The sequence below is a fragment of the Crocodylus porosus genome, unplaced genomic scaffold (assembly GCF_001723895.1).
Source record: "Crocodylus porosus isolate Cpor-Errol unplaced genomic scaffold, CroPor_comp1, whole genome shotgun sequence".
Taxonomy (NCBI): domain Eukaryota; kingdom Metazoa; phylum Chordata; order Crocodylia; family Crocodylidae; genus Crocodylus; species Crocodylus porosus.
In genome coordinates, this window is record NW_017728942.1 from 9768696 (window position 1) to 9786371 (window position 17676).

The following is a 17676-nucleotide window of genomic DNA, read 5'->3' on the forward strand; positions in this document are numbered from 1 at the left end:
TGTGTGTGTGTGTATGTATATGTCTAAGTTTGCAAAATGGTATTGATGATACTGCAACCCATTTCCTACCCACTTTTTTCAGATGTCTTCGCCCTCTGCTATTTATAACAGTGATACGAGTCTAACACATTGTTCCTTTACTTATCAGTCTAATCCTTTACCTGTCAGGCGATGACTGATGCTACATACTGCATCACTCAACTAAATCAATTTTTAAAAGACCTCTGGCAGTACAGTGTCCTTGCAGCTCAGGAACCCTTGAACTTGAAACTCTCCAGAGCATGATTTTGCACCTCTGAAAGGAAAGGATATGTTTGGCTTGGGAATGAGAAGGCAACGAGAGGTGTAGTATAGCTTAGTGCCAGAACTGGGGACTTCTGCTGGATCTACTGAGCCACCTCCTTGCTGGCTGGGTCTTCCTCTGCATCAGCTGTCAGTAACACAGCTTTGTCCATACAGCAGTTTGTACTTCTCCTTCAATCCACTTTGGTGGTTTACTGTATTTTTTTTCCTTTTCAAACAAAAATGAATGTGTATTTCATCTCATGGAGCTGAAATCTCTGGCATTTTTATGGAATGCAAGTTTTCCTTCCTGATGCTCTGTGGTTTAAATTAATATGCTATCCTCTATTTCCCTTAAGATTGCAACTTATTTTGTTTTCTGGTTTGTTTGTTTTTTAATATCACACATATACATTTTCATAGCTGTCACAGTCATCCACGTGAAGGTACACATTGTTTCATGCTCGACATTTTCATGTAAAAGTCTGTGCTACATAGCTCTTCAGTGGGCATAGTGTAAAACGATCTGTGATTTGTGTAATTTTAATGTCTTATCTATTCCAATAAAAAACTATAGGTCATTCCCTTGGCTTCTATCCCTATAAAATGTACAGTGCACAAAGTCATGATTGAAACGTACAGAGGAAATTAAACATTCACAAAAAAAAAAGTCAGTTTGCTATTTTACAAGAGAAGTGTGTACCATTCAATACATACAAAATGTTTAAAATTGTACATCAGTACCAAAGGCATTATGAAATATTCTTTGGAGCTCGAACAAAAGTGCAAAAAAGCCAAGGCAACAGAGCAAATTAAAGGAAGCAAAGCAGCTGTCTTTGCTTTCAGAAGGACAACCCAGCTTCAGGGCTCAGCTGAGTAATGAAAGGCAGACACAAACACCCAGTCACAAAAACCTACTTCATGGATGAAACTCATCTCTCTGCAGAGGATTGGCACCAAGTCTGGAAACCAGTTGTCGTCCGCTTAAACCTCTACAGCTGATCCCCTGCATGGATAAAGTGTCATGAAACCATGAGCAAGAACCTGCCCCTTCCCAGAGGGACTTGGTGCAAACTCTGTGCTCAGAGATAAATTAGATACAGGGACTCCAGACATGTCTGACGTCACTTGGTTGAACATCTGAATGATCCTTGTTTAGGAATTTGATTTTTTTTTAAATTACATTTTTGAAAGACAAATACTATGAAGACAGGAGGATCAGTGGTATTTTCAAAGATAAGGTGCCAGGGGCTGTTTATTGGTGGTGCCTGGAAACTGAACGATTTGAAAAGCAGGCCCATCATCTCTAAAGGTTCATCATTGCCCTACGCCATCTCCATTGGCAGAGAAGACACGCTGTGCGTTGGAACGCAGTTAAAAGGCTAAAGTTTAAAAAAAAAGAACAGTGCCTCCGTTATATAAAATCAACTTAATTTTTATGAATGAGGCCGTGTCAAGAGATTTTGCTCATGCTTGAAACTGTCCTTCTCTGGGAGAAGGTTTGCTCTCAGCGACCAGTCAACACAAGTCTTGGTTTTGACTTTGGTTGTAGTGGAGTGGGCACTGATCCTATGATTTGAACTGTAAAAAGAAAAAGCCAATTAAATCAATATTTTTTTTTAAATCTATTTTTAAAATTTCTAAACGGGGCTGCAAAAAAAACTAATTTGGATGGGAAAATATGTATTCAGTCCCTCTTGCAAATTAGAATCTTTTTCTACCTGGATGTAAATATTAAGTTAAAATAATCTTTTCTTTCGGTTTGACCTGGACACTATCTTTCCTCAAAGGAAAAAAAAAAAAGGGCAGTTTTTTGCCTTTCAGGTTAAATGCATTTTTCTGCTTTAAATCTTCTCTCTGCATGCATATGCCTGCATGCAAAATATGACTGTGCACACGTGTAACTGCATACACACAATCTTCTGCAGCCAAAGTTATGTTGTCCTTTTTGTCTTGCAGTTCTTGACAAAGAGAAACCTTTATACATCATTCAGCCTGTACAGTATTTACAGGTCAGGTGAGTAAGAATGAAGAATATATAGAAATACAGTATTTAGGTATTTTTAATGCATTGTTCTTTCTTTTTGTAAAAAAAACAAAAAACAAAAAACCCCTCCAGAAACAGTATCACTTATTTTTGCTTTCTAGTAAAATGTGTTTTTTAAGAAGCATTCAAATGTAGCGTATCTCTTAACAAAACAGGAGTTCCCCGCCCCTCCCTGTACTTTGAGTCACATCACAAAATAGGCAGGTAACACTTTATATATTTGGTGTCTATTGAACACACGTAAGCTGAGTACATGTAACGATATCTATCCGTAACTGGCATGTAATGTGCAAGTCTCGTGTGATACAGGTGGATATTGTGCCCAAATGACACGAAGCAAGATAGATCTCATAAATACAATGTCTATACTGGTGAGACAGGAATATAGTTTTAGTATATGGGCTGTTCCTGGTCCAGTCCAGGGAAGCCCACCTATCTGAATTACTGATAAAAGAATAAAATGCTGATAAGAGTAATTTACTCCCCTAAAGCATGTATATACCGCTCAGTTACTGCAGCTATTGGAAAACCTGCTGTTAAATTAAAAGAAGGAACGTAGCAAAACTCCTCCCATTGCTCAATTATCTCTTTTTTTCTGCAAACCTCCAGTTCTGCACTCCCTGTGCAAACTTGGAACTGGTGTGGCCAGCAGAAAACATTTTGCTTGGATTGAGGGAAACCAAGCCCAGTGGTGGCTAGCGAGCCAGTATGAGTATAGACGAGTCCATATTATTTGGGTGCTGGCCCGACTGCAATTGCTCTCAAACTCCGGGACAGATGTGAAGCCGGTGAAGGAGAAGCGCCAACTTGCTGGGAGGCACAGAAGAGCCTAAACACTAGGAGATGTAACATGCTTCATCTTGGTCATCAAACCAGAAGCCGCTGGCTTTGGCTAACGGGACTAACCCCACTACAGTGATTTGCTGGAGCAGACCCGTATCCTGTGGCCAGGCACGGAGCGAGATTCATCTTGCACAGTGAAGAGGCGCCTACCATCACCACGGGTGTGCCAGTTTTAAAAGACTACAGAGAGAAACAACTTGTGCTGCCAGACAGCATTCATTGCAGGCTGGAGAAATGAACTCCTGGATGACTCCGTGCCTTGTGTGGAGGATGAAGGGGTGGGAGGGCAGGAAAAAAAGCCAGTTACCCCAGATCCTAACTCGACTGCCAGTTCCACACAGAGCTGAAAGCACAAGTGAATACTCTTTGGACAACCCCAGATTTCGACCTGGATTTGGATCAGAACCGCACAAGCGGTGGCATGGCTCGCGCTGGAAACCATCTCGTTTGCATCTCACCCGGCCTCCGGGTGCAGTTTGGAGCAGGCTTGTCAGCGAGCTTTGGAAAGAGAGGAGCTTGCACGAACCAAGCCCTGAGGCCGAGGCTGGCACCTGGCATGTGCAACCTCTGGAGCACCGAGAGCAGAAGCAGCCAGACTGTGGAGAGAGGCACGTATTCCTCCTTGTTACTCCCACATGGCTGGCAGGAGCCCAGGACTGGTGTTATTTGACCACGACCTGCCATTAGCATGCCACGTGCTGGATGGATGGGTAAAAGGCCTCTCTCCCTGTGCCAGAAGGCTTAATCGATCTAAATGAAACGGGGACATTTCCAATGGCCCCAAGAGGTAAAAAGGAATTACCCAATGAAAAGCAAATACAAATCCAGAAGACAAGGTGTTAGGGCTTACTGGGGACTTAGTTATGAAGTTTCAAAAGCCTCAAGAACAGGATGATAGCCCTACTAAGGCAACTGATACCTTTGGACGTGGCCTGGGATGGGATGCTGACAAAATGGTGCTGTTACTACACCGATGCTAATGAAGTAGGGATTGAAAGTTGAGAGTGCCTGGGGGGAACTGATGGTCTCTGGACAGTGTAGACTGATGCCATAGGAAGAATAGTGCCGAGACTTTTAGTAGCACCCAAAAAATGCTCAGCACCTACTGAGGGGGGGCAGTACAGGAAAGCAAGGGAGAAACTCCCGTAAGTTTGGTCATGAACACTGTAGACGTGGGTGGACACCTTACCCGAGGGAGGGGGAAGGGAGCCCTTTGCAAGAGGGCCTGCTTTCCATGGCAGAAGTTGTATATTCCCATTTTTGCACCTTCAGGCACGAAAGTGGAGGGAGATTGGAGAGAGGTGCCCCTACAATGCTGTGACCTGCTCCTGCGATTCATTTGGCAGGTACAAAGATGTAGGCATCTGTTTTGTGGGTTCAAATTGCATCCACTGAAATGGAGGCCAGGCCTCAGCCCTTTGGACTACGGACACCAACACGTTGGTTCCCTGAGGCCCACCGCAGCAGGAAAGAGTATTCCTTAGGCATTTCCATCACGTTCCCATCATTGCCATCAGTCTAAAAAGCACAGCATTTCATGCAGAGCCAACCACAGCTTTTCCCTGAAATCCATATTCCTATGTAGCTCATCCCCACGTACATACACCTCTTGTGAACACCGGTAACAGGAGTAATTCATGCATGTCATACCAGAGGAATAGTGCACTAAATGAATCGCAGCATCAAAGACACGTGGTATATTAGTGTTACCTACAAAAGCCACTGGGTTTTTAATGCACCTTACTGCCCGATGCAACGGATAACTGCTCGTGTGTTTTCATCCAAAAATGATGTCTCTTTAAACCGTACAGCCACTTAGGAATGCAGATACAGACATAATGGTATGATTTCTACTCAGCCCAGACTGCATGCAGTAGCAGACAAAATCAAGAGTCTGATATGAGAGTCTGGAAAAAGCACATTCATATGTTAAAAATGAACGGATATTCCCTCTGGTAGGAGGGAGACCTGCAAGTGATGCTAGATGAGACCTAAAATATGAGCTCTGGTAGTATTGTATCAAAACCGTGTATTTTCCTCTCCCTCTAGACAATAATATAAGGCAAGCAATATTGTGCCAACAGAGAATCAACACTAAAGAAGATACCTATGTATGTATTTTAAGTATTAAAAAAGCCTCGCCAACCCCCCCGCAACCTGATGCTTCAAATATTCACATTCAAGTTGTGAGGTGAAGTGGAGAAGTCACAGAGGCTGCAAGGCAAGGCAAGAGTTCCCTTTTCACACCAGTGCGTAACAAAATCACCCCGCGATCACGTGAAAAGCTGCAGGGGCCTGGCTTCCTTCTGAACTTCCCGTGCAGCATCGCTTTTGTGTCACCACTTTCACGTTACTTACAGGCAAGGGCATTTTGTATCCCGATTTCCTTGTTTGGGTTTCACTAAAGGAGATCCATCAAATGGAAAATACTGACCCAAGAGAGGAGGCAAAATAAAAATTGTGGAATATGGTTACACACATATGGTTGCCATTCAACTTGGGCTTCAATGGACCATCGCTGGCACAGCCCACATGCCAAGGCCCTTAGCAGGGGAAAAGGCAACAACCACAGGGAAGACCTGGGGCTTTGTTTCCAACTGGGAGGCTCTGGATGGAGGGGCACTTTCTGGGGAGATGCCTACATTCAGCGCTTGCCTTGGGGACTCCTCCCGAGGGGTGCAAGAAACCTGGGGAATGAACAGAATGCTTCGTTAAATATACGAGGACACTTCCATCAGGGAAGGCCCAGTTGCAAGCTAAATTTGTCTTTGCCTTTAAAGATCACTTGCTTTTCCCCCAGGCTGAAATCCTAGTCTGCAAGGTGTGTGTGTGTGTGTGTGTGTGTGTGTGTGTGTATACACACGTGTGTGTGTGTGTGTGTGTATATATACAGTGTGTGTGTGTGTATATATATACACACACGTGTGTGTGTGTGTGTGTATATGTATATACATGTATGTGTATGTATATACGTGTGTGGATATATATATGTGTGTATATATGTATGTATATACGTGTGTGTGTGTAGATATATGCGTGTATACGTGTGTGTGTGTGTATGTGTGTGAGTGTATATGTATATGTATGTGAGTGTATATATATGTGTGTGTATGTGTGTGTATACACACATACACACACACACATATAAATAAAAGATATATCTATCTATCTATATCTATATCTAGATATAGATAGCTAGATAGATAAAAGCTATGGCTCTGTGTACATTAGATAGTCCTGCACATACCTTTCCACGCCCAGCTGCAGCAGTCCTTGAGAACAGCCCCACTGTCTTCAGTGCGATAACCCTCGCTGTCTGTGTTTTTGAACTGAGCAATGGCCAAGACTGGACTGAAGCCCTTTTTTGGAAGGAAACAGAGATATTCTACTGCTCTAATTTTGTTTCAAGGTGCCTGACGTTTGGTGCAGCCCAAAGACAAAAATCTCCCCTCACCCCTCAGGAAACACCGGGAGGCACCACGGATGAAAATCATGATTTATAGGGTTGGCATTAGCTATACTTAGAAAGGGGTGACCTTCTTTACAGATGAACATTACCGTCCTGCTTGTCTGTTCATATAATTATTCTCCCAAGCTGCATCTGATGGCCCATTTCCATTGCTAGATCTGGTCCCTTGTCATCTTAGCTAGTGGAAATTAAGTCCTATTTCTTCTGGATCAAGTGTTGAAGCCCCACTGGTAGCACACTGGCAATTGTTGGCACTGCTGAACAGCACACGCTCTTCTTGATTGACAGCTGGAGAGACAGCAGCTATGGACATGGAGGTATTCAAATGACTGAGTTCAAAGCTCTCCATTTGGGAATGTGACAGAAATGAGGAGTAAGTCAGCCAAGCCAAGAAAACCCCTTCTCTTTTGTGTCTAAAGTAAATGTGATGTTTTTTAAATCTTAATTATTGTTTTCAATTCTTTTTTTAATATTCTGAATTAAGAATTTTTTGATGACCTTTTCCTATCAAATTATTAACTGAACCCAAGCATGTATTCATATATAACCCTCCTCCCCCTATTTAACCTACATAATTACTTTAGGTTTCTGAGCATGCCAAAAGCCAAGATGTTCACATTTGAGGGCCAAATTCTGTTTTCAGAAGAACTGACTCTGGGGATGAATCTCATTCCAGACTTTACCTCCCTATTTTGAACAACACTGTCCTTCCATTATTTGGATTTCTGTCTCTTCCCTCTGCTTGAAGCATGTTTAAAACAGAGTCATATCCTTGCTATAAAAAACGCCATGGCACTCTTCCACTACATGTTAAATTTGACATTTTAACCATAACTTTGGATTTCCTCATTTGCTTCAATTATGCCAGAAACATCTTTTCTACTTACACACTTTAGTACATTTTAATTCTTTACTCTTATTTCATTATTATGGATTTTTTAGCAACTGTTTCATGGCAAATGTATGTGTTTTTTCACTCTCTTGGGTAAATATTAAGTAAACAAATGATTACACCTTTGGAGTTCATCTGGTCTATCCAGGAAATAATGCAAATATAATTTTTTTAAAAACCACATAATTGAAAAGGTTAAAATTGAAAATGTACAAGTACTCCTACTTATACTGTAAATAGGAATGACCTTGTTGAAGTGGCTTGGCTCCATTAAGCAGCATTAAAAATAATATTCTTTTAAAAACCCTGATTCCTACATCGTTCGCTTAATGAAACATCATGGCTCTTTGAGTGAAACCATTTGCTTGTCATTATTTGTCCTCCCTTTGTTTAAACATGGCTATTAAGAAATGGAGCAAACAAGGAAATCTGCATACAACCCCTGCATTTAAGTAACGTCAAGTCCCTTTCCCAAATGTTGGGAAATTCAGCTTAGAGCAAGTGCTCTGTTTTCAAGTCTCATCTCAGGGTCATTTTGTGAGATGCATTGCAGATGCACTGCATCTTTTCAGAGACGCACACTGACCCAAGAACTTGGGCTCCAAACTTCAAGGCAGGACAACCTGTTGCACAGCATGGTCTCTGCTCCAAGGTTTTGGAATGGCCCGTTACACCGAAGGGGGCCATTTTTAACATTCAAATCCAGATCCCCCACCCCCAGTTCCCTGGAGTTCAGATCCTGGATTTTGGTGCAAGGCCACTGCTTCTGTTTCTGCATGGATGTGCACAAGCACACATGAGCACACACCAGTTCTGAATGTGCAACCAGGTATCACAGTTACAAATACCCCACATGCAGTTAAGAAAGGCCTATTGAAAATTCAGCTCAAAATTTGCCTGGAGCCGTGTTGTTCTTACCTCTGACTTTCCTAGCTTTTCTTGGGTTTGTGCCACAACTTGGCATCACCAAAACTGAGTTTCTGTGTCTACAAACATACGGAGATTATATAGAGAGAGAAACGGAAGAAACACAGACGCTGCAGACATGCCAAACAGCAGTGACACAGAGGTTGCCGTAACATTTTTCATTAAACATCCTCATTGGAGGACACTTATTAGCAAAAATTCAAACATTCTTGTCAAAAACGTGTTGTTTCTCAACCACTAACTTGAGAAACTAAGAAACCGTTGCATTGCTGACTCACCAGCAACTGCATATACAACAGAGGTGGGGGAAGGAAGGTAGCTGGAAGCTGCTGGGAGCAGTCGAGTGTAATTTGGGATGAGAAAAAGGATTTAAGGGGCTAGGCAAGCAAAAGCATCCATTAGGGATGACTTCTGGTTTCACTCACACCAGCAAAAATCTGGTGTCACTCCACTAAAATCCGTGGAGCTCTTGTGGGTGAACACTGGAGTCGTTTGTAAGGATCGACAAGAGGTGGCCTTCTGCAGAGCTGAATCTGGATGGCTGTCCTGACTTTCCTTGTGGCTTTACCAGTAACTCTATATTTTGAAACCTATCCAGAAAAAAAACAATTTTTCCCATGCATTGGTGGGATACATTGTACACCACAGGTATCTAAAAATGCAGTCCTTTCTGAACATCATAGGTAGTTAAAAAAACAAACAAAAAACCTCTGCTTTCTCATAGCTTCTGACTGAGAAGAGCACTTCGAGCCAAGGGCGTATCTCAATTTGCTCCATTGTCACAGGCTACAAAGACGATAGTAAAGGAGTCCATCATACCCATTCTGAATGCAACCAAGTTGGCCAGATTTCCTAATGCCTGAAACCCGTGATGTGTGACAGGAGGGACAGGATGGTTATTGCCAGGACCGGCAGTGGTATCATCCAGGTGTACAGGGCTGAGTGTGTCAAAACCCCCCTCCCCCAAGCAGCAAACTACATCAACGCAGACCTGAGGAATGGGGAGGAGGTGCTGGCTCTGCCAAGGTCCTTCCCCTGGACCCAAGGATGCACTGACCCCAGGATCTGGACCCAAGGATGCACTGACCTCCTTAGAAAAGAAATGCTTTCCCCTTCAAGTCTCTACTCGCCTGTGCTGGAGCTAACTGGTTGAGAAGGCTATACAGATCCTTTCCCCCGCCACGTGCTTAAGCATCAATGCAACCCTTTCATTTTCCATCCTGGAGCCCCAAAAGGCCACCTCTCCTGGCAGAGATTTCCTTCCCTGCATGAGATCCCTTGCAACTGAGCTCCCATGAAGGAGATTCATGCTTCCTTACAGGCAGTTGATACCTTCCAGGTGGTGCATAGCTCCTCAGGGGCTCATGACCTGGGGGTCATTAAGGCCAAAGCTGCCACTTTCCCTGCTTTGCTCCTAATTAGCTTGTAGTGGAGGTGACAAAATAAGAGACAACTCCACAATTTTTCCCATCGACACCAGCAGTTTAACATTTGGCCTCGTCAAGCTGAGGTTTTGTACTTATCCCAGGTACGGCAAGGCCCAACAGAAAGGGACTCATGCCACCTCTTTAAATACTAAGAAAACTGACCACTCACATGGAAAGACGGGGGTTAGAAATGGGGACTGACTGAGACAGCCCAGATTGCATTTTATCCTCCTTCCCCAAACATGCACATTAATGATGTCTAATTACATGGGAAGATTCAGAGGTGAGATAATGACCACTGTGTAGCAGCCCTGGAGATGGCTCCTGAAATGCCCAGGTCAGTCCTCTTCGATAAAGTCTGCACATCTCTGCTAGTAAAGGATCACTTTGTGACTTCATTTTGGTCCCGCAAAAAACTGACCTCATCACCTTCCCCATAGCGTCACGATCCCAGGATCTGTACTGGGCTTTTATGTGAGAGATCTTTTTTTTTTTTCTTTAAGAAAGGGTACTCTCACTGGCAGCACTTGTGGCTAAATTACAGACTGGAGGCTTATAAAAGGCCAGAAGAAACACCTCTTCGCACAGCACAGGGGTCCCAATGAAAACGGTGGAGAAGTCCTAAGGACATCTGCGTGATTTGGGATGGGGTAGCAAGGGAAGGATGGGACCATGGGAGGGAAGGAGAGGGCGTGCAGAAGCATCGAGGCACAATGCGAACTGTGTAAAGAAATGGGCAAGACCCAACCGCTGATGGAGTGCTTGGTACTTTTCTTGCAAAAATAGAGCGACCGCTACTTTTTGTAATGGAAGGCCCCTCTCCCGTCAGCGATTCACCGCGAGGCTGTAATTCTGTCGTGGGCACTTGTTCACCAAAACTGCAAGCTTAGGAGAGCAACTTCAAGTTACTGCAAGTTACTGAATTACAACCTCCCATCCCGTCCCCTTTGGAAAGGATGTTATTAAATATAATACATGACTTGACACTGGAGAATTCCTCCTTTCTGCTGGTCTTTCTTGTCTTTCCTTGGTGTCCCAAATCACTCTTCCTCCCCCGTGTTTCCTTCTTAACCCCGAAACATGTATTTTGAATCATCCAACATCCTCCTACCCTAAACTGCTTGACCAACTGGTTCAAAACAGTACCCAACACTATTCTACCCTGCACTATCTCAACTACCTCAACATAAACATGTTTCTTTTCAAGAGCCTTTTTCAAGCTTCAGTGCATTATATTGAATTACACCACATTCCCAATGGTTGATGGGGACTCGCGGTAATGACCCCAACAGCTGAAATCTGACTTATGAGACTGACATCATGACATTTGCTTTCCAACTCCAAAGTATTCGAGTACGTAATCCCCTGGTGCCTCTTTGCGGTAATTACGCTATAAAAAGATATCGTTGGCCACCTGTGATTTCAAACCTCCCCGAAAAGATCCCTCCCCAAGCAATATTTGTGCCCCCTATCTTAAAGGGTTACCAAGAAATGCCGTTGCCCACCTTGCACTGTGATAAAGTTTCATCTATGTTAGAAACAGAGTACGAAAGAAATCCAGACGCTTCAAACTTCAAATTATTCCACCCCATTGGCCTGTCTCGACCGAATGCAGGCTCAGCATGTGCCCCCAGAGTAAGCTGTAAGAAAATATCCACCAGCTAAGTTCTGGATTGGTAAAACCTTAGCTGAAAATCTCCTTGAGAAGTTCAATGTGTGGACGGCGCGGACAGGCGGCTGGCCAGCGCTCCGACTGGGCCCAGTAGACCATCACGATGCTTCACTGTCTCGGAGCCGACCAGCCCATGTCACTGAAAGGTCCCTCACCCGTGGCTGACCTGGGGGGAGGCCCGCAAGGCGTACAGAGGTCAGAATCGGTGTCTGACTCCCCTTCGGCGATGTAGGGTCTGATTTTGGCACAGGGGGCCACTGATGCATAGCAACCGTTGTTCAGGACGTCCAAGTTTTCTTTCGACTGGGAAATGCTAAAGCCACTGAAGGAGCGCTCCAGTTCCTCGTGATCAACCGACGGGATGGAAATAGAGGTGTCGCTGTCTCTCATGGCGCTCTCGTGATGTTTCGTGGTAATGTCTTCGTTCCTCAGGTACTCCGCGCTGGCCCTGTGGCCACCACCGTAGGCTGACAAGGAGCGCTCGTGCGATGGCGGGGGTGGGATTCGTACCAAAGAGCCTGGATCTCCGACCGGGGAGGACCCGTGGCTCTGTCGCTGATAAGGCTGGTGCTGCCATGATGTCGATGGTGGACACGTGCTGGCTGGCATCGTCGGAGCTGGCGGGGCGGAGAAGTTCTTCTGTCCCAGGGAGCTGGTGGACCGGATGATCTTGATGATGCAGCCATTTTTGTCGATGTGCTCTCTGCTCTCTTCTGGACTGTGGTAGGGGGGCGCTGGGTCTGGTTCTTTGGACCCAAAATAGGCTTCTGTTTCCGTCGGCGGGATACCCATCCGCTGCATATAAATATTCACCAGGAAGTCCAACTTCTTCTCCATTGACTGAACCTGAAAAATGAAACAAAAGTCTCAGTACTGCAAGCTGTGTAGGGATTGGGGCAGACCAATCCTCTGGATACAAAAGCACCTGCCCCCAGCCCCAGCTCAAATGCAGCTCCAAATTTCAAAGGCACCAATAGGCAGCGTCAAAAGTCCTTGGACTTGGAGGGGTCTGGGATCAAAATCCAGTGTGAATTTGAGGAAGGCACTCTCTGCTTTTACACAGGCTATTGTTATTATTTTTTTAATACTTCCAACATCCTTTCACACATCCACTTGTCACTAGAGCAAGTTGTTTTTAACGCCTGGAACTTTTGTTGAGTAATATCTGGGAAGCCCACCTGATTGCAAAAGGAGCAGAGACTCCTGCAGCCCTTCCAGCTGGGCTCCTCCTGGTTTGGATCAACCCTTAGATGGAAAATGGTACCCGGGGCTTTGTACTGACCTTGTACATGGCTATAAATTGATTTTGAACGTGGGTCCCATAGCAACAAGAAAACCTGCCCATAGTCTCTCTTGAAATCTGTTTAGTGTAGAAGGGTGACATTGTCAAGTGCATCCAAGTGATTTAGGCACTTAGCCGTACGAGTGTCATTGACATTTTTTCTTGGCTTTTGGTTACTGCCATGCATCTAAGTTACTTTTCAAAATGGAATTTTTTCTCCTAAATGACTTCTTTTTATTTCCAATTTTTAAAAATCATTTATATGCCTCAGAAAACATTACATGCAATCTTTTTTATGTATAACCTTAAGGAAGATATTTCCTAGGATGACCTGTGCTCTACCGTCAAACCTGACTCATACCTGCTTTTCGACTTTTCCAAGTCTGCCCATCATGCTAGGGTCTTCAGGAAGTTCCCCTTCTGCTGGCCCTTTGGTTCGATCCTTGTCTGTCATTGATGGCCCTCGTCCAACAATCTGGTCAACTCTACCAGGAACAGAAACATCCCCCCCGGAAAAGACTCTTGAATTAGTCAGATACATCAGGGAGACAAAACTGTTGCCTTCTCACTCCCTAGGGATACGGCAGTAGCCTCTCTCCCAACTTCCAATTACTCAGGAATAGAGAGTTTTGGCTAAGTGTTTTATCTTAGATGCAAACACATATCTATATTTTCACATTGGTGTTGGCAGAGTTTAAAGTCTATCAGTTCTGTTTACAAGGAGATTATCTGGCACATTATGCACAGCAAATTTGCCCTTTGGGAGAAATTGCATTCTCAGACAAGTTTCCTCCAATCAAGTCACTATCTTATTCTTACTAATTACATAAACAGCAATTTTTTTTTTTGGTGTGTGGATAATCTTTACAGCTGACTGGATCGCCTTTTGATGGTCTTTCATTATAATATGCTTTTCTCTTCAGCACTAATGAAAGCGTGTAGTTTTCCAAATTAAAACAAGAAGAGAAAAAGTCTCCACTTAAGTGGAAATGTAACGGGTATAGGTCCATTGCCTTCAGGTAGAGGTGCACTGGGGATGAATTTGGCCACAGCAAACAAAACACTATCAGAAGCATTGCTTCCACTCTGTGTAATCCTTGTCAGGGCTGCTAACACTTGCACACTTGCAACACTTGTGCGACTGTCGTCTATACAACAGGGAGCCATTTAAATGGAAGGTGGGGGCAAGCCTATAGGACAAGCTGCCCCGTCTCCTGGGTGCTTTGTTCTGTTTTGGCTGCTTGCATTACATTAATCATTCCTATTTTGCAGTCTAGGAATTGAAGTCTCCACGTGCAGTGCAAAGTTAGGGAGTTGATCTGGGGAGGCCAGACAGGAGATCAGAAGCAAAGAATATTTGATGTCACAAATTGAGATGCTTTATATAGATAATTAAACATGGGAACCTTGAGATCTCATGCTGGCCAACAGGGCAAGACCAACTTTGGCTATGATTAAGACTCGATCTCAATGTACAGCCATCTGCCTTGCAGTGCCCTGGCAAACTTTACCCTTGAATAATGTGCCAGAAATATGGGTGATAAAAATAGATTCGTCCATCTGGTTAAAACCAAGTTAGTTGTCTTGAGCGGAACTAAAAATGCTTCTTATGCAGTTCTGCAGTGTGAGCAATGGATCCATGCACCAGGATGAGAAAAAGGAGGAGCTGAATGTGGAGAGACAAAGGAAAGGAACGAACAAACAAAACCCAGGAAAGGGATGGGACAGAAAGCCATTTCCAACAATACAGCAGTTTCTTTTGCTTGACTTCTAGGGGGTCTTAATGCAGTATATATTTTATTTTAAATACTGGGCCACATCGTCAGTTGGTGGGGACTAATCTAGACTTTAAATACATTAAAGTGACACAGATGCATACCAGCTTCAGATCTGGATTAAAGAAATGGGGCAGTTTAACATAGCTAAGGTAACACACAAACACATACACACACACACACACCCACACACACATATATGTTATATGTGTGTGTATCTATGTGTGTGTATACATAGATATCTCTATATATCCATTTCTATGTAGATACAGGTATAGATTATCTATCTATCAATCTATCTATCTAGATATAGATATATAAAGATATATAAATACATATATGTGTGGGTGTGTTGGTCCTGGGTATGACTGTAAAGGGCCCAGTGGCAATGGGGATAGCTCATAAAATCCCACAGTGTTGCAACCTCCAGTGTGAGGTGAGGATAGGGCACCTCCAAACCCTAACCCCCACCACCCTGTAGGTACTCCTTGGTTGGAGAAAGGCCAAGGGACATCACGCTGACAGAAACGTGCCCTCACCGGGGCATTAGGCAGTTGGCAGCAGTTCTCATCTGTTGATCTCTGGAAGAAACTGCAACCATTGAGGCACTGCATGTCAGTCTGGTGCTTGGATCCTGTCTCGATGGTCTAAAAGGGGATGGTAGGTCTTGGGCAGCTTCCACTCCTCCATACTTTTGCCTAGGTGTACGCGTTGAAGGTCTTGGTATGATGGTCACAGGTCTCCATACAAGTGGATTTATCAGGCACCTGCCTAGACCTCTTACTTGTGCACCATGATCCAGAGGATTAGCAGTTGCCTACTATGCTGTATGTATGTGTGTGTGTTTACACACACACACACACACACACACACACACACAATACTAAGGCACCATTTTTTAGGTGTCATCCTTGATCCAGGTAAGTCGACGCTGTTTATTAGAAGGGTAATGGCTGACTGCTTGCTTACATGGCAAGTACAGCAGTAGGGTGAGTACCATGTGATACATTACAAGTGTGAGTAAGATACATGCCTTATTTTCTCCTCATAGTACAAAGTGTATGTGATTTGCAGGCACAGGGCCTACCAAGAGGAGCATAAGTTATCACCATGGTATGCACCAGGTACAATCCTATGAGAATAATGGTATCATGTAAGCCATGAGGCATTTAATTAGATCACCAGGGCCACCTGGACTTGGAGTCAGAGGCTATGATGCGGATAAAAACACTGTATAATCTTCTTTCCAACATGCACAAGCATCTAGACTACTAAAATAGGACGCCCCATTTAAAGAGGCAAAAGTGTCTGATTTCTTCTGATTACTGAGGGAGAGGCCAAGGAAATAAGTGGCCCTCTTGCCCGGTGAAGTGCTCTGCTGCAGCGACTCCACTGGGAGAGCTTTCTTATTCTGCAGGATAAGGAAATGGAAATGTCCTCTGGCAAAAACTGCAGGGTAAAAAAACAAGACAAAAAATTTTGAAATATGGGGGACTTAATACAGTTGCCCAGGGGCCCCTGTCAGCAACCCTGATCCAAAGCTCACAGAAGTCAATGAAGGACTCTCATGTAGAGCCTGTCAAGAGGTCAACTTTTTATCCAAGGGCTTTAAAGTGTTTTCCATATACTTATTGAGCCCCATGCTACCCCAGTGAAGCAAGTCGGGGTGAGCTTCCCAAAGCTGCTTCACAGGTGAGGTGTGGGGAGGTTACTGGCCTCTCTCACAGCAGGGCTGGTTTTACCCACAGCCTCGGGTAGGAAGGAAGGCATATGGGCATGATCTACTGGGAGAGCTGGCACTCACGGGCAGGTGTGTCTTGCTCCCAACCCACCGTCTGTCCTCCTGGGAGTATTACCAGGGCAATGCAGCATCAGTTCCAGCTGGGACAAGCTGGGACCCACTCTTACCATGCTGCAATCATCATCTTCTGCAGCGCTTGGAAGAGCCAGGGGTTGTCTTTAGGACCCAGGCTGCACTGAGTGTGGTGTGAAGGCAAACTTCTCCAGGGGAGCTCTGGGTGCAGGGGTGGGGGACGCTGGGCCATGCCCTAGCAAGATGATCATGCACTTCCTTGTGCAGTTGGCCAGTTCCATTGGTGGTGCAGATAAGAAAGTGGGGTTGAAGCTCTTGCTCCATTAGGGAAGGACTCACAAAGGGACTGGTCTCAGGGAGAAGAAAGCAGAAAGCAGAGACTTCTGTTGTGCCTGGTCCTGGAAAAGGGGAGTGCTTCAGTTGCTTTCTAGCCTTCCCACCCCTTGAAGTACTGGTGCCATGGCAAGATGAAGCTGGTAAGGCCATGAGCTTCCAGCTGCCATTAGACCAAGAGGTGGCTTTTTTCTTGTGAACATCCAGTTGCAGACTGATTGCTGTGCAGGTGTTTCAAATGCACCTTTGTCTACATATTCCAGTTCAACAGCCTCCTGCTATTCCAATTTCAGGCCCTTCCCAGCTATATCCTGGTAACTGTCCCATATGATCGGGACGAAGAGATTTTCATGTGCATAGTGATTTCTTAGCCAGAGTGCAAGACAGAAAGGATGGGATTTCCAAAGGGACACAAGGAAACCAGGTGCCTTTCTCCAGGGAGAATGGAGGAGCTTGCTAAGGAATTATGGAGGAATAAAGCAAGCTGTGTGGTTATAGCATTGGTAGTAGCTGCTCTACACTAACTCTGCATTAAGTGCACATTGTGAGTGTCTATGTGCATGGTGGCCTATTCCACTCTTAACCTGGAATAAACTATATCCCCTAGTTTCCTGCCTAAGAGTTATCCTGTGTAGACAAGCACTGGCTTTCTAAAGCACGTATGAAGGCCTTATCCTTCAACTAAGTCCCTTTTAGTTGCAGTGTTTTACCATTTTTTCCCCCAGTGCAAAATGAGATGTGCAATTTGTCACTCTCTCAACATACACTGTGACATTGGGTCAAGGGTGTGTGGTCTCCAGGCCAGCTCTTCAAAGGAAGCATCCGACCCATGCCCCCAAATCAGCGTGCAAACTCATCGTGTTCCCCGAGGTCTTGCTACCAGCACATGAGCACTGGCATTAAGCAATGGGGTA

General features: G+C 44.5%; 1 protein-coding gene across 1 annotated transcript in view; it reads right to left on the reverse strand.

Moving 5' to 3' along the window:
* Window positions 1–6929: 6929 nt before the first annotated feature.
* KCNQ2 (potassium voltage-gated channel subfamily Q member 2) overlaps window positions 6930–17676 on the reverse strand; it is a 116162-nt gene continuing 105415 nt past the window's right edge. The window contains exons 16-17 of the mRNA XM_019548096.1: window positions 13203–13326; window positions 6930–12405 (exon numbers count right to left, since the gene is read on the reverse strand). Of these exons, the coding sequence (XP_019403641.1) occupies window positions 11668–12405; window positions 13203–13326 (862 nt within the window). The 3' untranslated portion in view covers window positions 6930–11667. The remainder of the gene's footprint in view (window positions 12406–13202; window positions 13327–17676) is intronic.